This window comes from Halichoeres trimaculatus, unplaced genomic scaffold (genome assembly GCF_033239565.1).
Source record: "Halichoeres trimaculatus isolate MK-OKI-2021-1 unplaced genomic scaffold, fHalTri1.1 fHalTri1_scaffold_3, whole genome shotgun sequence".
Lineage (NCBI taxonomy): Eukaryota > Metazoa > Chordata > Actinopteri > Labriformes > Labridae > Halichoeres > Halichoeres trimaculatus.
Genome location: NW_027437181.1, coordinates 18,949,333 through 18,975,391, shown reverse-complemented (window position 1 = coordinate 18,975,391; position 26,059 = coordinate 18,949,333). Strand labels below are relative to the sequence as shown.

Below are 26,059 nucleotides of genomic sequence, written 5' to 3'. Positions count from 1 at the left end.
AATAAGTACAGAACATACAATCATCTACAAATGGAAAATAAGTTACACAACTATTATTTTGACATGATAGGATACAGAACAGTCACAGTCACAGTAGAAGGACTCACTGGACAACAGCAATTTCTTTATCAGCAGACTGCTACAAAAGCACATCAAAACCGCACAGTTTAATCACCACTTCCATCATCTTTTGGTAAGGTCAGTCCCAAATAAAAACGCAAGTAAACCCAGAAAACAATAGTTTCACTTCGCAAAGAGACAATTTAATTTACACTGAAATTTTACAACTCTGATCAGATAAAGTTATGACTGCTTTTTGAATTAGTTTCAGATCATCAGGTTATTTTCTTTCTGCACTATCATCTCATTGTGAGACTGGATTATTATTCCCACACCAGACTCAGAATTTGTGGCATGTAGCTCTTTTATTTCAACTAATCCTGTAGCGACCAAGAACAACCTCCAGGCATCAGTTTACATGACTTGTTTTCAACAAACACCCACCACAATCCTGACTTACAAAACAGCCCACCGAGGCTCCTGTGAGGGCCAAACCACCCAGCAACAAGCATGAAAACAAAGGTGGCTGTTAGCAGTGCAAAGGGAGTCAGTGTTATTATGTCTTGTTTGGAGCAGAAGAATGTTTGTCAAATTCAGTCTGTGAAATGCCCTTCCTCTGTGTTCACCATCAGACTCAAAAAGATGAAAAGGGCACTAAGATTAACATAAAAGCATGACGCCGAAAGCAGAGGAATTCAAACTATTTACACAGGACGACACACACGCAAGCTCTCACACATGCACACCCACAAAACACACGAGACATTGCGATGCAGAAATGGGAATACACTCAAGCATTTCTCATCAGCGATGAGGTCAGATTTCGTTTCATTTCTGGAGAAATAAGACAGAACTGGCAGCTTGTTTTCTCCTGAATCAGCGTGTATGACCATCAATACACATTAACAGCTCATCGTATAAAAAAGGTTCAACAAAACTTTTGGTATGTCAACACAGGTATTTCTGACCAGCTCGAGGAAAAGCCGCGCTGAGGCAACAGGAAGAGCCTTTACCAAAACCACATGCATACACTCACTGAAAGTGTAACACGGCTAAAATGCCATGTTCACCACATTTAGTCTGAACCTTAGAGAGGAGTCAAAACAGAACTGAAAATGCAAACTAATAAGTTCAGCTTTCCCTTGAGGCAAAGTGAACTTCACTTCACTCTGACAAATGTGCAATAGTCTGACTGTGGATCTATCCCTTCTCATATGTGCAATATTTTGTATAACCCTCTTTTTAATTATTGTATCACCAGCTACATTATATTTAAATTATTGTGTACAACATAACCTCATGTGTACATATTACGGTTCTTACACATCTCACCACCATTCCTATACAAATTACCTCTCCCTTTATAGTTTTTAAGTGCTCTTGTTTTGTTTTGTTTTTCTTTATCTAAATTGTTTCTACTGTCTATTTAATTTTTTTATACATCTTTGACTCTGAGAGAGCCTTGCACAAAAACTCCTAGTGTCTGGACTGTCGGTCCATGAACAAATGGCCTTGAAAGTTTATAACAAGATAACACAACAAGTGAAATATCAAAAATATAACAAGGTGTCTTAAGGTGAAAGTATTTACCTGCTCACCAAAGAAGCCTTTGAAAGAAAATTTTATGTATATCCAAATTCCCACAGATGTTTTTGAGTAAACTGAAAAGCAGAGTTAAGAGAGGAGAAAGTATGTTGTAAGTATAAGGTGACTTGGTAGATGCCTGAAAACATCAAATTCAAAGACAAACTGACACCTAAAGAGACAAAGCGATCAGGCATTATATGACTTGATACCATAGATACCAGATACTAGATATGCATGGAAGTGTTATGATATTTGATATCATATGATTATACAATATGGTATAGTACAGTGTGCAGCATTGCACTGCAATGTGATATGGTACTGTATGATACAATATGATACAACACACTGCAGCACAGTTTGATACAAAATGATAGAATAAACGATACAACTGAAATGGTTACAAGAGGCTAAGATACACTAAAACATCTTAAAATACAATCCATCATGATATGTTCAGATACGTTAAAATATGACACAATGCACAATGCAATAGAGTATGGTAAGATATAATGTAATATCAATTAATGCAAACTGATGTTTGATACTGGATAATTCCACTTGGATTAGATGCCTCATGCACTCTGCTGTCTCCAAAGTGGTATCACATAATTCTAAAAAAATGCCTCACATGCTTTGATTTCAGAAAACAGAACAGGCAGTTTCTTCCTGTGAGCTCTTTAGGTGGTAATGTTGGGGGGGGGGTTTGTTTTTTACTTTTGATGCATTTTTGTAGAGAAAGCAGGTCTAGTGTTAGTTCAGTGTTCAGCTTTTTAAATTACTGAGTAGCAGTTTTCACAGGGGACCTACAATCACAGTAATCATGATTTAAAAATAGTCTGGGGCACAGAAGTTCTTTCATGGAAACCTTTTCAAATGTGAAGCTGCTGAATTTTCTGACAAGAAATCAGACTAAAAAAGAGAGAAAAGGGGAAAAAAAACCTGCGTGTTCATGTGAACACAGACCAGAGAAATATAAAAACATAAACTCAAGAGTTTAAAAAGGCAGACGTTTAGAACACAGTATTTTGTTCTCATTTCACAGGTATGATTTCTTGAGAAGCTGACCTTCCAGACCTAGACTGAGATTATGCCCTCAGATTATAATGGTTTAAGAAGATTTGGTTTTAGGTCTAGTTAAGGATTTAGAAGGTTTACTGTTTGGTCAGGTGAACCCCTGCAGACTTATAAAGGGTAACAACTCAGCCAACACCAGTTTTCTACAGGCCTTTGTTAGGCTGTTTCACTAAAATAATCACACAAACCTGAGGAGGAATTGTTATTGTTCACAACACCACTGCTGTAATAAGAGAGCAATGACAGAGGGAGCTTGTGGCGCATATTCGCTGGGTAAGAATGCACAAATAATGCTTCAACATCAACTCTGCAGCAAGCATGCTGAGTTTATGTAAACGTGTACAAGCCGGTAAAGTAACATTGAGGAGAAAAGTGGGGAGGGAAAAAAAAATTGTATGTCTGTTAAAACAGGTCGTGACTTGCTGAGGCGGTGAGAAATGAACATTGTAATTCTGTTGACGTCTTATTTAACTCATCCTAGAAACTTCCTCTTTGACAAACTCTGAAACATGAAGGAGTGGCAAAAAGGAGACAGATCATGACAACACAACTCTGACTCAATATAACACCGTTATTGCTAATACAATGACTGAAACATGAGAACCTATCAGCATTGTTATAACTGTGAAGTAGAGTAAGGTCAACTTCAAAGGGAGACATAAATTCCAACACTGACAACCAAAGAGAAATAAGGGGGTTATAAGGAAAAACAATCATTGACATACATGTATGCAAAGCTGTTAAGCCGAGATGCTGTTAGCCTTGACCTGCCTGGACTTGTCCTGAGGTGAGAGATTCCTCAAAGTGTGTGGCGGCAAAAAGTAAACATGACCTTTGATGTTGAAATAAACTATGGATGGGCAATTTTACACAACGCTACAAGAAGCCCAGCAGACCTCCAGCAGCTACTCAAAACTTTCGATCTTTCATGGAACCAGCTCACAAGGATTTATCTATTCTGATGGAGACAGAGTAAACACTGTAAAACTGAAACTCTGATCATATTTCAACTGCTCTGGGGCACCGAAGTAGAAGAACAAAGCGTTAAACTCCACAATGTTTTAACAATGTAACATCTTGGCTGTCTGCACTTATCCCCAAGGTTACTCAGCATCAATGATTGTCAATCAGCATATTTCTAAAAGTTCCCTCAGTCTGAGCATACAACCCTTTATATTATACAGATTCCATATCTTAACAGCACTAGACCTGTCACGATAATCAATAAATCGATTAACCGAACGATAAATAAAAACGTCCTCGGTAAGTTTGCCAGCCTCGATAAACTGACACATGCATGCATGTTTGTTTTCCTCCTCTCTTTCAACGAAAGAGGCTGAATGAGAAGATGGCTCACTACGTCTATCTTTCCTAACATCGGGGTGCATTGGTTCTACAGCGGATTTAGCGGATTTATAGCAGAGTGAGCATCTGTCAAAAATGGGATCTTAGGCATCTGTTGTGACATGGCTGCTCGTACACACGGAGAGAGCTGAAGCGAGCGTCCTGAGGGGTAAGGAGGAAACACACGCTAATATGAGTGATGGCACGAAAGATACGGTTCTTAAGCCGCCTGCCACAGTCCCAGTGTGGGAATACTTCGTTTTTTATCTGAATGAACAAAGTGTGAGCTCATGAACACCAACGAGATGATATGTCGCATTTGATTGAAAAAAGTGGCGACGAAGAAGAAGAAGGGGAGGTGCAGTGGAGCCTTGTTCTTTGACAATCCGCTCTTACGGAGGCTTTTGGTCAGCAAAGTAAATAGAAATAAAAGCGCCAAATGGTGGGTGCTCAACGACAGCTACGTTGCCAAAGAAATGCAGCCCTTCAATACAGTTGAAAGCCAGAAATGTTAAAAACGTTTGACAGACAGTACGGATTGACTGGGGGGATTTCATTTTTTCTTTAGAGACAGGGTCTATGTTTTATTGTTTTGGTTTAGTATTAATTATTTTCATTGACATGTATTTTTTTCTAAAAGAGAGTCCATTTTATTTTCATTGTATTTTTTTCTCTTTCTTGTTTGTTAAATTTATTATATTTTTTGTTTCATTTATTTTATTTAAAAGATCCTGACCTTTTAATTACAGTTAAATATTCTTAAGAAATTAAAGTTTCTTGCTTTTGATGTGGTGTACTCACTTTATTATCCCATTTATCATAGTTACATCAATGAAAAAATGGAAAAAAAAATCAAAATAATATTGACAATAATATCGTTTATCGGCAATAATATTTTGGAAAATTGTCGTCTAGCAAAATTTGTTATCGTGACAGGCCTAAACAGCACAATCTATGATTTCACCAGACGACTGGTGGGTGAGGCCCGGTGAACGCCTGGTGTTAACACAAGTGGTCTGATAATAACAGAAACAGCAGTTTGATCAAACTCAAGACATGCTGAGACCCACTCACTCCAACCACATCAGGAGTCAGTCTTGGCTGCAGTCTTTCAGCACTGTGTATCATAATCTGTGCTTGGCCATACTGCCGCTCTTTGAATAAGCTCCAATTTGATTTTTTTTAGTCTAAAGAAACTCATGTAGTCTTTGCAAACAGAGGTGACTGAGTGAAGTGAGATCTGATCACAAGGGGTCACTCTTGACACATGTGGACACAAATACAAAGCGTGAACATGGGAGCTGTCTGCTTGGTTATACTGTGTTTCTTACGGTCTTTTGCTCCAAAATGTTGGCAGGGGCAGTCTGTATCTGTCTGTGTGTGTGTGTGTTTTTATGCAACCACTGGGAGAGCCACAGACAGAAACATACACAGTAAATATCACATATTGTGGTGATTGATGCACCAATTTTAGAATGAAAGTGTGACTAAATTCCCAATTTTGAGTACATGCACAAAGAGAAAAGAAAGTGCTATTTTTGGCTTCTAGAGGAGAATCTCTACAACAACAACGTGCCATCCTTTCTCCTGGCCTTGGCTCTACCATGTCTCTTTCTCAGTATCCAGACCTCTCAGCGTCACTTTAATATAGAAGGTAAAAGAAAACCAACAATGACAGGATGCAGGGGAAATCGCCATTTCATTCTAACCCTGCCAGTCTGCCAAGGAAGCAACAGATGACTCAGAAAACAGAAATGAAAACACAGGATATTGAGATACCACAACCAGAAGACTGTAGGACGAATTTCTTGAATACTTTGTGCCGGCATATCTGACGGTCATGAAATACCTCTTTGTATGAGCCTCCATGGGGAGACCTTTCAGTGTGACAGGTTGCATAAGACAGACTCAGAGTCTACAAAAACCAACATGAATCTGGATGAAGTCCCTGAAACCCTGAGGTGAATGTGGTGGCATGGTGTCTCCAACTGTGTCATGGAAAGATGAATCCATATATTAGACCCATAACAAAACTTTTCCAAATCAGTGTGCATCATTTACCAAATCCATGGTTGGAAAGAAAGGAACAGAAGCTATTCCAACTACCGCAGGTCTGTTAATCCACCAGTTTACAGGAAGTGATCACAGAAACATTCTGATAGTTGCTCAGTGGTTATTTTTTCAAGCAAAAGAGTCAAACATCTGAGGTTTTTCAATCTAACATTTTTTCTGCTTTTCTCTGTTTTGCAGAGGAGCGGTTTCAATGTCCTGTAGGGTTGTTCTCTGAAACAACAATTTGCAACCCGGCAAATAAAAAAGAAGAGCATTTTGTCTTTTTTTTCACTCTTGCAAAATGAATCCATTCAATGATGCAATCTCACTGTTGCAAATATCTGGTGAGATTTGGAAACAAAAAGGATCATGGTTCGACTCAAAATGACAATCGAGGTCAACAAAACTTCGTCATTATGGTTTCAACAATAAACATGTGGTTAAGGTTGGGCAATGATCAGGGTCCGACAAAAACCCCAACATTGAGAGCTGCTTGGAAATGTGAAATGAACAGTCTCTTGTGACAGTCTCATGTTTTCTTGACCCATCCGTGCTCCGTGCCCGGGCTCTCACCCTTCAGACGGAGGCTGATGAAGATTCAAAGCACGGGGTCAGAGGCTAAATGTTGCTCGTTTTTTTTTTTGTTTTTTTTTTTTTATAAATATATATAATTGAACAGTATGTAAAATCATTTGGCATTTAAGAGGGACTAAAAGCTGAGCCAAAAGTTCTCTGGCACACTGTCAACAAAAACTAAATATGATAAGCTTAACACAAAGAGGGTTTATTGTGAGTTTGTTATATCGGATTACATGAAGCTGAATTTCTGGTTTACTCTATGTTAGTATGCATTTAGACACCTAATGAGAAGCACCTTATTTTAATCCCTATTTAAAAAAAAATCATAATTTGTCGTTAAGATATCAGGAAATCTACTGGACTGATAAAAGTGATTGACATTTAAAATGACCATAATGGTGGATTTGGTTTATGAAATTGCAGACAAGGCTCAAAAATAGTTGATAATTTCATCCAGATTTTGTTTCTACAGAGTCAAAACTGTTCACATTAACTCTTTCTTTAGACAGGTAGACTGATGCTTGTGAATTTCTAGAGCTCCAATAATAAAAAAAAAAAATTAAGTTCAATAGGTCAAACTTCATATGGCACATTTCAATCCCTTCAAGCCATGAAATACTCCAGCAGAGTGTCAGTCAGAGTTTACAGCCCGGTTATGAGCTCCTGACACCTTAACTGTTTCTTCTCATCTGCCAGTGGAAAGACTCCTGCCAGCCAACACTCACCACACTCAATATTTAATGTCTCGGTCCAGAATCATCTTGCTCTGGAGAGAGATACAAGGGGTGGCTGTGAGATCTCGCGGGTGCTTTGGGCTTTTCACAGCAGGCTGTGAGAAATCGTCCTCAAAATGATTGGACACAATGCATCAGACGTCGTGGAGTACTTCAGACGACAAAGTCAGTGTTTCAGCTCCTTACTTTGCCCTTAAAATCTCCCCCTCACTGTTGTTTTTGCCTGTGAGGATTACATCCCAATCATATTTAATATCAGACATTATGTGACCAACTAAAAATCTGTCCTTATCAGGTAGTCACCTTTCTTGAAATAGTCACAAGAATGAAAGTAATAAATCACAGAACATGTTCTGATAAGTGTGTCACACCTCAACAGGTTAGACATTGACTCGCTGTGGCCACAACAAAGTCACAAGTTAGCAGTAAATACCAGAGAAGGTGATATTGTGACCTGAGCCTGATGAGGCTGAGGTTTTGTTGGTGTTAATGATTCATTCGAAGAGGTTTCATAGGAAGATATGGCATCATCACATCACAAAACCAAAGTAGTTACTTCTATAGTTACTTCAATGCTTTGCTGTGTTCCTTGAATTTCCTCTTAACAACATTGGAAAATGTTCAAATGTTTAATAAATGTGCACCTACTGGGGCATGAAGATGACAACCACCCATGGTGGACAGTAGAGACTGAAGTGAGAGTAAATTGCTGACACCAGTTTCCGCCCAATCCGACGCAGGTTCTACAGGGCTCATGTTTGTGTCTTTTCATGTTTTGGTTGGCACTTATATTCATTTACATACAGTTGGATGGAAAAATATGTTTCCTCACAACCTGATTTCAACAGAAGCAAAAAGCAAATTATCAAAACCACAACAACGTCAAGCATGATCATTAAATTACGCACATTACGACTGAGCCAAACTGACAGTCTGAAGTCTGCAGAGCAGGTTGACCTACACCACAGAAGTCATTGGAGAGAATGTTCTAGCTGTAAAGCACTTACATATCCTCCTATGTGTTTCAACTTGTGCTTTGACTCATAGGTTTATAATATAGATCTTAAACAGTAAGAGGAAATCTGTCTTTTCGTTTTCTGTATGGGTTCAGAGTCCACCCATTAACGTGTTTACGACACCAAAGACAATGACCTAATAGAACAGCGTGTTTAAGAACTCCAGATATTCTTTTCCTCTTTTTTTGATGTTCTAACTCAGCGGTATTCTTTCTTTCATAATCAGATATCAACAAGCTTTCAAGGCAATCAAGTATTTTTAAGTGCATGCCGCTAAGTTTGCTTAACACAGAGAGTCAATATTAATGGAGTGCTATTTAAGCCCAGGTTTACACACAGAGCAGCCAGGGGGTTAATGATTGAACAGGCTTTGGTGGGTGTCAGTATGAAAAAAAGCCAAGATCTGTTGTCTTATAATTGTTAACCTGGTTTCATAGGAGTTATGGGAAGGCCAAAGCATTCCTCACTTTGATGTGAAACTGGCAAGAAGACATTTTATGATGTTTAATAACTCACAGTCATTTACCAACCAAAGAAGGCCCTACTCTGAGTGCAGCAGTTGCTTTTCCTCAGCATTCCCTGCACCACTTGCAGGATACATGTATTATCCTTATTGTGGGTTAGCTGTCCAAGACAAACAAGACAAAGTATAAATGATTAAATTCAGCAGAGTTAAACCCAAGATGCAGGTGATTCTCCTACAAAAGAATGAGCCCTTTTCATCCAGGTGTGGGGTGTGACTTCCCAGGGGTTTAATGTTAAATGTGATTTTTCTTCTTTTTTTTAATTAAAGGGCAATCCCATGGACCACCTGGGAAAAGTCGTCCTTGGCAAGATGCAGAACTAACTGCACCTCTCACACACAGCCAAGGCAACTATCTCATCCATCCCAAATACACACATACACAATGCTGTGATCAGAAAGGCAGGCTGAGGGACAAGTCCTTATCAGTCACTCAATTTGCTTCCACTGTTTTGTGATTGCTTGTTCATTGATTGTCTTCATGACCCTTGATAACATTAGAAATGAGGGACAACCCAATGTCCTTTTGAGGAAAAATAGAAGAAATCAAATTGGCTTGGATCTAAATGTGACTAAGATTTATATATGATGATATGATTTATATATATTATATATGATGTAAGAAAAGTATCTAGTTTTCTGTGAATTGATATTGTATTACTTAAATTTTTTGTATAGTGAACTTATTTGTATTTATTCTGAATGATCTCTCAAACTCATCCTTCAACTTTCATACATTACAGTATGCAGCCCAAAGTGCTTCACAAAAGAAAAGATAACACAAATATGTGCGAAAAGTCCTGTAAAATACTTAAAAGTAAATTAATAAAATCAGTTTAATTTAAACAATCTGATAAAGCTGGATGAATAATATAAAACCGGTAAATAAAACAAGAATAAAATAAAATAAGTAAAAAATTAAATCAATTTAAAAATTCAGAGAAATGTCAAGTTCAAAAAGGAAACTAGGCATCTTTAAAACTGCTGAAACACTTTCAGTTGCCTTCAGTGATAGCAGCCATAGCAATTTTTGGATGTACAGAATAAAAATCGATTTGCACTAAAAACAGGAGGTTTTGAGTTTTAATATCTTAATAGTAGAATAAAAACAAAGTATCAAGTGGCAATCCACCTGAACTGCATAAAAAGGACAGTCAAAAATGGAGCTTTTTAAAAGAATTTTGCGTTTCTTTGTGACTACAAATCTAAGGAAGATTTAACAAGGGTTTTTGTAATCTTGTGCATTGATATAGGAGGGGCTTAAGTCTTCACACTGAAACTGTTAAACTGAATTAATACAGCAGTAGTGCTGCAGTACAAACAGACAAATTTATATAATTCAATTTAAAACAAGAATTTTACATTACACACTAAAGAAGAAAATGTGTCTCTTAGGTCGATTTATTGACTGTTAAATACCATGCTCAGAACATAGAGTTTTCTCACAAATCTTAAAGAATGAAGTCTACCCAAAATATGATAAGGAAAAGGTCAGCTCTCAACGTGATGGTAGTAAAGTTAATGTTTATGATGGGCACACTTGCAGCACTCTCAAGGAGCAGTGAAGTGCGTGTGTGGTGCCTCAGAGGAGCAGGTTATATGGGGAAGAGGGGGGAGGGGGGTCTAGTCAAACAACCCGCAGAAAATAGACAGCAGTGTTTTCACCTAGCAGGGGAAAGTTAACTAAACTAGTCTGACCAGTGTGCATCCAGCCACTGAGGGCTTTGGTCTGATCAAAGAAAAGGAGAACAGATCATTAAAACTATTTCACCTCTCCTCACGAAAGCTACCCACGAGTAAAAATTGAAGGATAACATGGGCAACTATTTACAGATGTTACCTCCATTTTATTATCACCAGACATGTGACAGGAGGCAGTTTATAGATGAATGACACTGAGAGGGGAGGGGTGGCTCAGCGCCACATGAACACAAGTCACGCCAAACACACGTAGAGACAAGGTATATACACTTAAACAAGGTATGAACTTAAGCAAGGGTAGGTGACAGAAGATATATAAGAGTTCTCGCTCTTACCTTTCGAGTATAAGGCTTTAGGAGGATTCAGGTCGAGGTCCCCGCTGAAAAGGGAGATAAAGTCAGAGGGCATCGCAATCCCTCAAGACTGGGAAACCGGACACCCACAGTCTGACACAACGTCACGTAGCGGGACGATTTTATATCTTCTTTCACTGTCAGAAAGCTTCAGAGTTTATGTTTAGACAGCCAAACTTTCTTCGTTGACCCCGTCCTTAAAGCTGGTTCACTGTCTCCGCCGTGACTTGCCTTGTGAGACCCTGTCGGTCCGCCTACGACGCATGTTGTTACCAGCAGGCGAACAGTGCTGCTGCTTACAGCGGGTGACACGCCCACGCAGATGACGCAATACGTAACATTTACGTATAGTTTTTAATGAGACGCTGAGCATTCTTCAGTGCTCTCCGGTGACTAAGATCCAGCTAAGACCACGTAAACTCTAATTACCTTTTCACCCAAGAACCACAGCTGCCAACCTTACTTTTAAATGGGGTTATGTATCATTAAGGTTCTTTCTAATTTTTGTTGCATTTATTCTTGATTTTTTCTTTCAGAAGTTTTCAAGTTTTTTTTTTAAACTTTTAAGCTTTTAATGTTTTTATTTTACCAACCTTTTGCCTATAATGTCATTATTCTGGCAAAGCTCCCTTACTGATGAAATGAAAAGGCCTGGCTCACCCTTACCTTATTCACATGTTGTATAAGCATAAGCCAAGGACACCTCACCTAGCACCAGTGTGTTCCAGTGTCCTAAAACAAGCATTTGTTATCGTCTAACCTCAACAACTTAGTTACCCTTATCTGGTACAGGCAATGTACATGTGTTTTTGCCACACAAAGTAAATGTGAGAGTTAAGCACTTAAAACACTTAACAAGTTAAACAACAGTGTTACTTAAACAGACTTACTGATCTATGTGTATGTTCTTTTTTTGCAGAGGCACAAACTACCAAAGAAAATAAATTTAAATGTTTTTTTCTTTTTCAATCAAAGCGTTAGTTTAATAAGAATATAAAATGTATTTAGTTTGTTTATTGTGCATTGTGCATCACTGAAAAATGTCAAAAAAACAAACAAAAAAAAGCATGTTGGGACACCTGGCAATACCTTTCACTTGAGCCCTCATATTTATGGTTTCCAGATCTCCAGATCTTCTTACACATTACTATTTTTTATGACTGTAAACAGATGGCATCTTGTTGAATATGATAACATCTAGAGGTTAAATTATATGCATACATTAAAGTATTATCATTTAAGCCATTATTAAACAATGTATAACTTTTGTTTGTGTAACACAAGTATTTGAATTCTGAGCCTATGATGCTGCATTTAGTAAAATAATCTCCAAAGCACCTTGAATAAAATACTAATTTGCCCCTTTTACAAACTGACTTGTGAGGAACACTATGATCATTTCTGCATGTTGCTTTCTGCTGTTGAAAATGGCGAACATTTTTTTTTGACAGCTGATTTAAGTTGCCGAACATATAAAGCGTATGTGTTAATATCATTAAATAAGCAAAGACAATGTTTCGTGATAATCAATAAATATTTATCTAATGCAACAAAATTAAATTAATGAGATTAAGTCACAGTACAATCTGTTTAATAAAACATACTACAGCCTAAACACAGTGCATCAGTACTTTACATAAAGATTATTCTTTCTTGGTTTCTTTCATTTTATTTTTGACTTTCCCTGTAATAGGACAATTATGCAACAGTAATAAACATGCCAGCAGTTTATAGATTTGCAAGGGGATTACATTTGGTGAAAAGCCTCCACAAAGCAAGCTATAAAGCTATATTTGAAGCCAAGTGAATGTTTGTTGAATGTTTTAGCCCAAACAAGTATTCCCAGAAGAAATGGTTGAGAGTCCATTATTTAAAGCAGATGAAACACTTGGCCCTTCTGTTAACCCTTCACTGCCTCGTTTCTTACATTTCACTCCAAACAAACTGCAGATTTTCATCAACATGAGGTCCACAATCTCCTCCTCCTCGGATGGCTGCGGGAAGAATGAGTAATATGTATAAATCAGGAAGGGGTAATTCTGTCCTGGTAAACTCACAGTATTCTTAACAATAAGTCATTTGATACTCAGCATCGTTGGGTTACCTTGTGATGTATCTGCTCTTGACTGAATGCCACCAGAATAACAGAGATAAAGAGGTTCAGCACCACAAAGGTCATGAACACAATGCAGGAGCCGATAAGGAAAGCACCAAGCACTGGATTATAATCGAGAACCTAAGGAATAAGAGGGGAGAGGTATGTCCATAAGGAAGAGCAGTCTTTTTTTATTTTACTGAGTTTTATAGAGATGTCTCACAAACCTCTTCATAGTTAAAGATGCCGAGCTGCAGGCTGATCATGGTCAATCCAGCATCCAGCAGAGTCCGATAGGAGTACAGCTTCCATCCATACATCACATTGGACTGAAAGTTATACAGTTTAAGTTTGCATTAATAACAACTACTTAAATGTGTGATCAATTTAATCAGTGTACCATGTTGACACCAAGTGTGGGAAACTGCTCACAGCGATGGAGTAGGCAAAGAACATGATGGCCATGACCACCAGGAAGCCTGAAATATCAGTCCATGCTCGCTGCAATGTGGCCGTGATCATGTGCAGCTTCGGGTTCAGTCTCAGCAGGTGCCACAGTTTGACTGTAGATAATAGCACCAAGAAAGCAACCAGATATCCCAGCACTACGTCAGCCTTGGCTGTCTCATGGAAACTGGCATATCTGGAAACAGAGAAGAAGAGGACAGAGCCTTGTTTTGACAGGCTTTTGAAATGTTTTGGATTTAACCAAGGTGTTGATTTCCTTTGAGATCAGATGTATCCGAAGAAAAATTATTTATTGATAGATTCAAAAATCTTGATTTCAAAAGGTTAAAAAAAGGCCAACACTTTGCATAGACACCACTGTACCACACGGCTTCTTACTGATCTTTGTTGTTCTGGTAGTACTGCATGTCCCTTATTCCCAGTAGGGTCCTCTTGATGAAGACTGACAATGCACTCCAGCTGAGAATGATGATTGCCAACTCAAGCAGGTTCCACTTACTCTTAAAATAAGCCCACCTGTGCTGCTTCATCAGCTTTCCCTGTCAGAAAGAGAGGATTTTCTGATGTGTGACACTATGGGGCAAAAATCCTGTTTAATCCACAGTAATTCATGGTGCAAGAATTCATACCTGGACAAACATATAATAGATGATGAAAAGGAAGTAGATGACTTCAGAGGCCATGACAAAGATGTGAAGGCCACCAGTTGATTGGTAAAGACGAACATTCTGAAGCTCACTGCGAAACTGGAAAGCTCCTGGAAAACACACAAAGTCATGGACCACAGACAAATTTCTCTTAATGTGTAAACTGACAGTTCAACAGCATGATCTGCTGATTGTACCTATGGCTGTGGTCTCCAGCATGAGTGTGACAATGCAGAAAAGGTTGACGTTTGCGTTGTACACAGTGAACTCCACGAAGATGGCTTGGGTATAAGCATCAAACCAGGTGTTGTCATAAAGGTACTGCAGGGTTCTAAAGAAAACAAAATACAGGATTAAATTATGTTCTGGCTTGAAATCCAAAACACCAACTGTGTGGAAAACATGATGGCAATGATGTGCAACAATCATGATTTTTTTTCTGGCTTATAGCTGTCATTGATTCGATTATTTAATTTGAAGATGCTGAAAAAAGTTTCTTTAAATTTTATCTCTTACTGAAAGACTAAAATATTCTTATGGTTTAATTTTGAATATAGCTCTAATTGTTTTTATTCATCTGTGAGGCTAGAGTTAACTTGTGTTAGCACTGAATAACTGATCTGTTTTCAGAAGATTTTTTATGAAGTGTCAGAAAAAGTTTGAAGATGAATTGTTGCAGCTACATATTTGGTCAGAGTAAAAAGTTTGTTTTACCTGTTTGAATTTTGTAAATCTGGCCCCAGATCTACCACGAACCCTCCGCCTCTGTACAGCCTCACGCTTCCCCAGATAGGCAAAACCCTCAGTTTACCCTGAGACTGGTACACCCAGGGGCTGTCAAGGTCCACGGAGGTATTATCTTGCACAATGCTGCTCCAGCCTGGGGTATAGGAGCCCATGTCCTCAAGCTCCCATGAGTATGGAGCATGACAACCTTTTGTGGTCTGCTGCATGGAGGGGGCCACAGTGCAGGAGTCTTTTTGCACCCTCACCTGGCGGAGGCGAGCGTTACCCACCAGCTTGGAGTTACCATCTGTGATGAATCCTGAGACAAGATACAAATATTTAAAAGATTTGTCAATTGAAGTAAATTTTCAGCATGTTATTTGTCATTGGGTCCACAGAAATTTTATTTTTATTTTAAGTATTTTTTGCTGAATTACTTTCCAACTATACTCTAAAAACAAATGCTGCAAGCTATAGATAATATTGACATAAGCAAAAAGGTGCACAGTTTTCAAAGGGACCTCATGCAAAGTAGTTGTGTGTGACATTAAATAGCTTCACAACATACTGACCTGGGTACTCTCCAAACAGGCTGCTCAGCAGAGTCGTGTTTGCCCAGTCAAACACTCCCTGAATGCTCATACTGTCTGAGATCCCTTTGCTGAAGCTCTGTCGAATATGCTGGGTCAGAAAGTAAGCATTTGGGTCCCTCTGACCATACGCCACCAGGAGCAGCATCCACATAAATCCCATGTAGGCTGAATCAAAACAGAAATCTCACATCAGTACCCAAACTGTGTCAAACTGCTCCCAAAGTTGTATCAAAGTGATTCTCCTACTTAGTATCTCTCTTATGAGGGCGAAGACTTTCTGTTCTTTAATCATGTTTCTCCTCATCCTCTCGATGTCAGTAGGGGGTGGTGGCTGATAGAAACTACACGTGCTGTCTCTTCTGGCTGCGCGGACCATGTCTGAATCATCTGAGAGAGGGATGTTAAAGAAATACTCACATTTTTTTGGTCCAACTAAAATGAAACCAAGAAAACAAAATCACACCTGTGTTTCTGAGGCTGTCATCTATCTGAGGCTCTCCGTACTCCTCCTGGTCAACTTTCTTTAAAACTAAGGCAAAGAAAGCTGCAAACCCAAGAACCTGTGGCGGAAGATTTTCAGATTTCAAGACAAGCGTACCTTAAAACAATCACTACATTATAAATACAGTAAAACTACATGTAGCAGATCATGAAAGAGATCCATCTTTTATATTAAATTAAGATTTTACCATAGAGACATCAAGTTTCAGGGATGTCAAATGTTTTTAGTCAGTACTCATGAACATAGCAGTGAAGTAGCATTTCATTTTACAATGAAAAGGTTTGGACATTGGTTAGAAAATCCCACTTCATGAAATCTTTTCTATCACTGCAATGTGACCATGTCCATAACTTCTGTCTGTAAAATCTAACCACGAGCAGTATTCACCTTTAGAGGTTGAGTGATGAAGAGGCTCTCAAAAAAGGAGACCACCATGGAAATCAGCCAGCTAATGGAGCGGTCTTTCCCATACGTCAGCCCGTACATCATGGTGAAGTATCCCGACACACAGCTGGTTGCAATCACCAGAATCCAGCCGACAAACACAAACCACCATGGCAGCCCACCGTGACAGCACTTCTTGTTGGAGTTTCCATCGACACTCTCCTCAGGACTGGGACTGCGGTCGAGTTGGTCTCCTTCCAGGCTTGATGAGGGGAGGTGGAACTCCAGGAGACCTTTCATTCCCTGAACTTGCTGCATGGCGCGGTTATAGCTGTCTGAATTAGGAAAACGAGATGGCCCCAGCATATCCAGTTCTTTCTCCACATGTCGCAGCTGCCTGTACAGGTACCTGCTGTTGATGCTCTTCCTCTGAGCCTCATCTGAGGTTTTCTCTGGGCTGCTCCATCCACTGTCTTCTGTTGAAAGATGGGATCATGGCCCATTTATTATAGTAACATTTTAACCAAGGTACAACTGCTGAATTATCCTCCCTCTACAGGACTTCTCTATCATGAACGACACAAAGGAACAAAATTCTTACAGAAACTCAAAGAAATCTTTTATGGGGCAAGACATTCTTCAATACTGATTCATTGTTTATTTTGTCTTCCTTGATGCAACTAAAGGGACTTGATGAATTTAAATCTAGTGCATTAAAAAGAAAATCATAAACCAGAATTGTTTTTCAAATGATAAAGGAGACAATAAAAGTGTGTTATTATTTCTATCTGTGCACCAGTGATAAAGTAAATGAAGCCAGACCCATGTGTAAAATATTGCAAGAAAAAGACAAGTTATTCAAAGTAAAAGTGATTCTTGATTTAAAGAAAAAAGCAAAACAAAAACAGAAATACTAAATATGTAGAGTACTGTCATGGCTTTGGTGCTGCTCACCTTGGAGATTGACTGCACCTAAACTGAGGATCATGGAGCGATCACTTTTGGCACTGTCAGAGTAAAAGTCTTCAGCTGCCCTGTTTTGCTGCCTGATGATGTCCTCCACCAGAGACAGCAGAGTGTTGATGTCCACCTGCTGACCAGGCAGGAGCTGCAGGTCAGGTAGCGGACTCTTCATGGCTTTGGAGAGAGACTGAGCTATCCTCTTTATATCCTAATGGAAATTCAACACAAAAACAACAACAACAACAACAACAACCCATCAGGTCTTTTATCCAAATGGCACATAAAGTTTTTTATGATAAGATATTTATGTTCTCACTTTGATCACTGTGTCTGGTGTGATGTCCTTCAGCTCTTTCTGAGGGGAAGACGTCTGTGAGGGAGACACTCGGCCAGTCTTTGCTTGTTTGGAAGCATCAGTTTTAGCTGCTACCTTCTCTCTGGGCCGAGTGTTTCTGAAGATACTCACAATAAGGAGATTGATGGGAAACATAATGATTGAACTTTGAATCCCAATCATAACTTGTTGCCAGGTGAACTCAATGTGACCTGCAAAGTGAACCAGATTTAAAAAGGTGTGATCAGGGAATCTGAATACAACACTGCAGATCAAAAATTAATGATCTGCTTATTAAACAGTCAGTGCTTCTGCCTCAGGTCACTGCCATGACAAAACATGTTTATAAGCTTAAGTAATTCTTGTTGGCGTGAGGTTTCAAGTGTGACCTGGTTAAGGCTTAAAGGACAACTCAAAAGTTCTTTACTGAAAAACATGGCTCAAATACGACATTATGTGGACAAACAAATCTAAAAACTTTGTTACCCAGGTCCATGGTCTGTTCAGAGGGGTCAGTGGGGATCCCCCAAAACATGATGCTTGTCAGCATGGTGCACAGCAGAAGGGAAAAACAGCAGGACACTCGCTGCACACGAGTGAAAGTGCTGCATGGAGGCCGACTGATGACTGAGAACCAGATGTGGCCGTCACGGAAATCCTTGGCTGTCTTCATAAAGAACAAGTTACTAAAAAGTATTTGGAGAAAATAAAAATTGGATGTAAGATATAGCATCTTTAATGATACAGAAACAATTCAAATCCCCGGTAAAAGGGTTTTTGTTCTTACCTGAATCTCTTTAAATCCATCTCTGTGGCTACCGGAAAAACTTTATCAAGAGTGCACTCTCCTACGTCTACAGCCAGCCAGGAATTACAGAGGAAGTGCCATTTCTGTCCACTCTCTAGATCCTGTACCATTACTTTGTTCACATACCTGTATGGACAGTAAATAGTTATGTGCTTGCGACAAAAGTTAAAGCTAGCGTTGTGCAAAATATCCTTTCTCATACCATGCAGGGTGTTCCCCTGAGTTGTCGTGCCACAGCCTGATGCTCTGGAGATCTCCCAGAGAGAAGTGTGTGGTCATTAGGAACATGTCCACGCCACCCCTCTCAAACACCGGCTTCTCAGGGTCTGTCAGGTGGTGGGGCTCACTTTCTCCCTCTGTTCCCTGCAGAGTTACTGCCACCTGGCACAAAAAAACAACAGACCAAACAGAATTCAGAGTGAGTGTAAGCATCACAGAAAAAGAAGTAGCATTTGGGTTTTATTTCTGAGTGACCTAGAACTTTACCACAAACCACTGACCTGAGAGGAGGTAGATGCACCATGCCTGTGCCCTGTGCTCACATTCAGCATGTAACGATACTCAGCCAAAGGGTCATTATCCTCCAGCACTGTTATCTTCACCTAGAAGTGAATGAGATGACACAGATTTAGGTATTACTTGAGAATTACAAAAAGACCCCTAATACAGGTTAACCAAACAACCTCTGATAGAAAATTGTAAGTCCCCAAAGCAGATTTTTTTAAAAGGGTTCTGCTGATATGTTAAAAGGTTTTATATAAAGAAGAAACATAATTTCCTAAGCTTTGACACTTCAAAAAACATGACAACTTGAGTCTTCATTGAGAATAACCTTGGCTGAGTCCTGGATGTCTTTTCTGCGCGCCCACACAACCACCAGGAGATAAGCAGCAAAGATAGCGCCAACAAAACACACTACCACCGGATTGTTTGTGAATGTAGCAAAAAGTTCTGCGGTGCGCGACACGTCCACCAGATTTGGCATGACAAAGAAAGAGCTGCCAAAGAAGGTCAAGTGGTTGCAGAGACACTGAGTGACAAGTGGCGTGGTGAGGGGCCCGACCTGAAGAAAAAATACAAAGAAAGGAAGCCATTCAAACTTCACAGCACACTTTTTAACATGATGCAATGATGCAGTGTGTGTGTGTCTTTATTAACTCACCCTACAGCCATCCTCACTCCATGTGGACCCTGTTTCATTCCAGTATTTACACTGAGCAGCGATGGAAACAACACTAACTGTAGCATTGATGGATTTGACCCCTGGTTCTACAATGGGCTTCATGACCAGGTAATGAAGTCCAACATCTCCTGTTCTGTCTTTAGGACTCAGAACCCAGGTATATTTCTCCTCTGTGGTGAAAAACACAACAAATCTTCACACGCAAGATTACATCTTAGTCTCCAGAACATTTCTTAGTGTGGTGGTGAATAATTTAGTCAGTTTATGGCAAACATGCGTAAGCTGTAATGCAGAATATTGAACAAGATTACATCCAAAGTGGTGATGAAAAGGAGAATGTGTCAGCAAAGAGTTTATATGCATTTCATCATTCAGAGATGATTCAAGAAAGAAAGACTTGTACCTGGGGGCAAAGAAATCAATCCATGAGAAACAGTATTTGCTACATAAAGAACAACTGGATGTTCAGTTTACCTTCCTTTGAATCCTCTAAAGGGACACGAGTCTTAGCAACATAGTTCCCATCATTTGGATAATATTTGTATCCCAAGAACAGCATGAAGGAAATGTCTTCAGATGGCTCCATTCTCAGCACCAGTGTTACATCTGGTGAGGGGACGTCAATTATTAATGTGCTGAAATTGGCAAGGTCCAGGACTGTGCTGTTCTCCTGCCCAACATCAAGCCTCGGTAAGAGGATCTGAAAAGCAAAAGAAGATTTTGTTCAAAACAGTCTGACAAAATGAAAAGTTTCTCAGAGGCGAATGTTACCTCAATTTCTTCGGGTAAGTTTTCCACAGGAATAACAGAGCCATTTGGTCTGGTGAGGGAAACAGATCCTACAGTCCCTGTGATGTTGTCGTCCTTCCAAGAATATGGGTTTGTCTCGAAACTCATCATCTAGAAGGAAGAACATTTTCGTGTACATGATCGTCAAAATGACAATTACTGAGAGCTCACACTATAAACACGAAAGGAAAGGTGACTGATTTTTAAAGAATACCTAAACAATTTTCATAGGCTCAAAACTATCCTACTGTCCCTTTCCTAACAGTTCAAAGCCTCCATCAAGCAACACATCAAATGAAAACCAATTTGAGATTTATAAGCAGGACACACAAATAAAAAGCTATAAGCTCACTATAATGAGAAACTACATGTGTTTATGTGCAGACTTACTCTGACATCCACTGGCTCATCAGGAGAGAGGATGTGAGCAGGCAGCACCGGGAAGGAAAATCTGGAGGAGCTATTCTTCTGTACATTGATATCCTGCATCTGCATGTTCCCTGGAGACACTCTACAGGAAACATGAGTAAAGTTATCAAACCCTGGTTTATTCTTAAGAACAAGATTTAACCCAGCGTCACTGATCTCTTACCTGTTGACATAAACGCTAATGTGACCAGAGTCGATGATAGCAGGTTCTCCATTCAGTTTCCTTTTGTTCAGCAGAGCACTTTGGACATTGTTTATCCCAGTAAGAAGAAAATCTGAGACTTTTTTCTGTGAAAAAACATTACTTATTTATATCATGACAGAGGGCTGAAGACAAAAACATTAAGTCACATCTGTATCAGTTTTGTGCTTACATTTGATGAAACATTCAAAATATTACTGGCTGCTTCGACTATGGGTGCAGCTGCCTGCTCAACTTCTCCATCATCATCCTCATCAGGGTCCTGATTTACACTGAGTGAGTTGAGAGAGGAGCTAAGGTCTACCAACAATGAACCAGCTTCCTCCTGGAAAGGAAGAAAAAAATAAAGAGAGTTTAAGAGTTGATCTTTGTTCAATTTTTGAACAACAGTAGGTGGAAAAAAATAGGACAGTAATCATAAAAGCCTTTGATTTAAAGACTTGGTCAAAGTTTTGGTAAAAGAGACAGTTTTAGATGAGCTGGTTTTCTTGGTGCTATTGGTAGTTGCTGGGTCAAAATAACATTGAGTCAGAAGTACATTCAATGATTTTAGCAATGTCTTCAAGATGTCCTGAAAATCTTTTAAGTTGTACACCATTATTGGTGTTTACATTTTCAATTTATCTGTTTTTATTGCTCTTTTCTCTTGACAAAGAAAACTCTGTTCTAAATTTTCCAGCATGTTGTGAAAATTGGATTGTTTTTCGGTTTTATTTCAAACATTTTTCCTTTCATACTAATATTGGGGTTTAGATCTACTGCGCAGTACTTGAGCAATGGGGCTGAGTTCATCTGGGCGCTGGGTGAGTCCAGCCACAGCTCTGGCCGTCACTTGCACTCCCTGAGTCGTGTTGCTGGGTGAGTCCAGAAGGACTGTGTTCATTTTATTCAGCATTTGCTCTCTGAGCTAAAACAGAAAGAGAGGCACACATCAACAATAAGAATACCTTCAATCATTGGCTACACAAATCATTCACAAAGTAGTGTGCTACAAGCTTCTCTCTGCATTGTTCTGTTACCTTCCTTCTTGCATCCTTCTGTTCATGGGCAGCTTCTGTATTCAGCATATCAGAAACAGAGGTGAATATTTGTCCCAGAGCCTCACCAGAGAGCAGACCCTGCTGCTCCAGCTGACTCACAGAGTCCTGCACTGCAGACGTGAGAGCCTCCACCGAGGAGCTGGAACTGCTTCTCAGGACCTTTAGGAACATAGACATCCTGTGAGTGTTACTTCCAGCTTAGCATGGACTTCTTGCTTCTGAGCTTTTTTATTTTCTCATTTCTTTTAGATACGGGCAGATTACAAACCTGAGCTGAGATGGTTGTGGTGGTTTTCTCATGTTCATTTTGCACAGTCACAATAACAGACAAACTGTGATTGTTGTTTATATCTCCAAGAGGCAGGAAGACAGATTTCACCTCATTGGTATTACTACAGCGCAGATGTTTGCCTTTAAGACAAAAACAGAATGTAGTCAACCTGCTGCTTTGAGTTATTATTAATTACCTGTTCACATGTTGCTGTATGATCAAATTAGTGACAGACACTCGTTTTATAAACACAACAAAAGTAGTAAACTCTCTTCCCGAAGACAATGGTTAAAAAAAGAAGGCTCTGATGTTAAACCGAGCAGAGTGAAGGACAAACTTTAAAGACAGATAAAATTCAAAATCAGTTTTCAGAAGTCACAGCTTGACTGCCTGATCCGTTTTCTCTGTCCAATACAGTGGTTGTCCTTCCACTCCCTTCCCTCCTGCTCTCTTTCTCCTATTAATCAGATTTTTCCATGTTTCCATATTATTTTTAGGTCTTACCTGTGTCTGTTTTGAAGCAGTAAAAGCAGCCCTTGGAGCAGAAAGCACTTATTTCACAGCTAATGTCAAAAGCATCAAGGACTGTTCCTGATAGTGGAGAGATGCTACATGAGGGGGTGTTGGGGTTTTCCGTGGATTCAGTTGTCACACTGGAGTCAGGTGGTTCAGTCGGATCAGGACCTGGTATTGGTAAGATGAACTTTGCAAAGCCAAGCTCCTTTTTACCTGTGAAAAAAATTGACACATTTAAGCTCTTTTAAAGAAAGATGTATAAAAACTTTCTGGAGCAAAGAAAGCAAAATGTAATTTTTGGAAGAAAATTATAAAATTATAAGTGTATACGATTAAAACCAACAAACCATAAACAATCACACTGATGTTCTGCCTTTTGTTTCTTGAAGTCTGAAGGTGTTTGCTTTGTATCACATATTCAGTACCACCATCCTGCTTCTCTATAGGCGGCCTTGTTCCTGCTTTGGCATAACATTTTTTGAGGCCACCCTGGTAAAACAAAATATTTCATTAATTTATCTGTTAATCTACAATGAGAGTACTGGACCAGACTTACCGGCAAAGATTTAAGGTCCTCAATATACCAGACTACATCTGGACAAGTCACCCCACAGGTCAGTCTGAGCTTTACATGGTCCTTTACATTTATTGAAGCGCAGTTATCACAACTGAAAGTATCAGAGTGAATATGTTACAAATCTAATCATATCCTGTTGTGTTGCAGTATATGAGCTATAAGGATTCCACATCCCAGACCTTTACAATAATCAAGTTATCTTTGTATATTCAAACGCATGCAAAGGTCCACGGGAAATCAACTCCTGCATGCACCTTACAAATATGTAATAAGAAGAGTCCAAGAGGTCTCCTTTTACCTGATAGTAACGTCAGTGAATTCCTTCGGAGTCACTGTGATGCACGTTGAAGCTGAAGCCAGGTCAATTTGTTCCCTGAACCAGGTTGGTCTGTTCACAGTCAAAACATATTTGAAAACATGGAATGGATCTGGAAGGCAGTCCTTTTCAATGACATGAGTTTCATCCCTTGTTTTGTTTTTGCACTTGCAGTTTTTTCCTGAACAGACAGAAGCAGAGGCAGAAGTTGATGTCAGTGCTTCGGTAACAGAGAGATTAAAGTTATATTTTTTGTATAAAGTACTTTTTAATAACAAAAATCACGATTCAGTGTTTGATTAAAGTGTATTTAAAGGGAGTGAACAACAAAACAAGAACACATAGCGGCCAGGAGAGCATTTCTAAACAAGGGAGAACAAAATCAGACACAGACATATTGAAGAGAAACGTTTTTGACAGATTGAATCATTTTAAATGAGTACTTATTGTCTCAGTCCTAAAATCTGGAGAGCATGTTTTCCTGTTCTATTGAAAAACTGGATATGCTTGTTAGAAACTGAAAGTATGACACCACTTCTGCTAAAACAAAACTAAAAGTTGGACATAGCCGAGGATCAACTGTATGGCGAGTGCATTCTTTGCAACCAGTCAAAGTTGCTGCTGGGAGGTGATTAGAGAGTGGATACGGTTGAAAACCTGAACAGATGCTGCAGAAAAAGCAAGTGGGATGGTTGAGCGTCAAAAAACACACACACAGACCGATACATGCACACACAGACCGACACACGCACACACACACACACACACACACACACACACACACACACACACACACACACACACACACACACACACACACACACACACACACACACACACACACACACACACACACACACACACACACACACACACAGGACATGATGTGTGTACGCTGTTTGTAAATCCCTTCTGTTTTGAGTTAATTATCTGTATTGTTAAAAACTAAATCATGTAATGCTCAGTTGTTTTACTTACTACATTTCCATTCAAATGTGAGTCCTTTGCTGGGTAATGATTCAGTTCCAGATACATTCAGCATCACACTCTGAGTGTAATCAACTACAGTGTCAGGAGTCATAATGATTTTCAGGTCCACAGATTCTTCCGCACTCTCATTCTGTAGAAGGAAACAAAGTCATCATACTGTCAAAGAGGCAGGAACAAATCTGTACATATAGGTAAATGTAAATTAAGTCATCTACATACTCTGTCTCCATATGTGTCTGGGGAAAAATCAGAGTAATTCTGGCAGGCTTGATGGATGCCTTCCAGGTCCACATCCACACTGAAGTCAGAAAGGCTGTTCATGGCTCGTACATTTACCTGCATCAATCCTTCATAAAAACAATGTATATTAAGGAGTGTTCTGTATACTATATTTAACTGTTTTTATTTCATTCACAGTCCAGCTAAAGCTCCAAATACCTTCAAGAGGGCTGGAGAATGTAAAGGCTTGCAGGCTAGAGTTAAGCATGTCTCTTGTCTCAGAAATATTGTCCCTGGCTCCAGTCAGAGTGAAGAGAAGCTCTGCAGGTGCTCCTCGCTCCAATGAAACACTGATAACAAGATCAGGAGAGTCTGGACACTCATCCTCTCCAGCTACCACAGAGGCCTGAAGGCCTTCAACCGGCTCCAGCAAACACAGCTCTGTATGGGTGGACACTGTTTGGGCTGTGACCTTGTTTGAAGCAGTCAGAGTCAGATTGTGGCAGCCATGTCCAAGCCTTTCTGTTACGTTTGTGCTCAGTGTCATGTTGTAGGGTGTGATCCCTCTGTCCACAGTCAGGTTAGTGAGCACATGATCTTCATATTGAATTGTGTAGGAAACATTTGTACCTATTTACAAAAAAAAAAAGGATTGAATTGCTGTTTGGGCAAGTGATGTTTGGAAGCATTTATCCTATGTAGCTTTGAAACTCACTCACCTCCTTCCACAACAACTTGGATCAGAACAGGCTGATCATGAAGTGCACTGCATTTAGCGCCATCTGTTGTCACATTTCTGCTATAGCACTTAGTGACACCAAACTGTCCAACAGGCTCCTGAATGGTTATGACTTTCTGTGCTGTAACGTGCCAGTCGCTGGTGGTGCACTCCACTTCAACTGTGTATACACCAGGCTGACTGTATTTGTGCATCACAGTGCTTTCCATCCTGTGAAACATAAAAAAGTCAATGAAGCTTAA

The 26,059-nt window shown here is 39.5% G+C and overlaps 2 protein-coding genes across 3 annotated transcripts in view; both read right to left on the bottom strand.

Annotated features, from left to right (window-relative positions):
• Positions 1–11,292, bottom strand: part of nfat5b (nuclear factor of activated T cells 5b) — a 32,772-nt gene extending 21,480 nt beyond the window's left edge. For both annotated transcript variants that reach the window (XM_074666503.1, XM_074666504.1), the window contains exon 1: positions 11,009–11,292. In XM_074666503.1, coding sequence (XP_074522604.1) covers positions 11,009–11,081 — 73 coding nt within the window. In that variant the 5' untranslated portion in view covers positions 11,082–11,292. The remainder of the gene's footprint in view (positions 1–11,008) is intronic.
• Positions 11,293–12,653: 1,361 nt separating this feature from the next.
• LOC141787548 (polycystin-1-like protein 2) lies at positions 12,654–26,038 on the bottom strand. The gene is given in 35 exon segments (XM_074666034.1): positions 12,654–13,020; positions 13,131–13,262; positions 13,349–13,450; positions 13,554–13,764; positions 13,968–14,128; positions 14,219–14,346; positions 14,434–14,567; positions 14,951–15,281; positions 15,535–15,720; positions 15,802–15,942; positions 16,019–16,115; positions 16,445–16,917; positions 17,396–17,612; positions 17,721–17,950; positions 18,225–18,424; positions 18,526–18,672; positions 18,749–18,927; positions 19,047–19,148; positions 19,379–19,899; positions 20,204–20,429; positions 20,501–20,629; positions 20,909–21,029; positions 21,111–21,235; positions 21,322–21,474; positions 21,919–22,056; positions 22,169–22,348; positions 22,458–22,600; positions 22,965–23,189; positions 23,324–23,465; positions 23,533–23,644; positions 23,852–24,050; positions 24,848–24,989; positions 25,079–25,206; positions 25,298–25,708; positions 25,798–26,038. Coding segments are annotated over 35 exon segments (6,678 nt in total). The 3' UTR covers positions 12,654–12,849.
• Between the last annotated feature and the right edge of the window lie 21 nt (positions 26,039–26,059).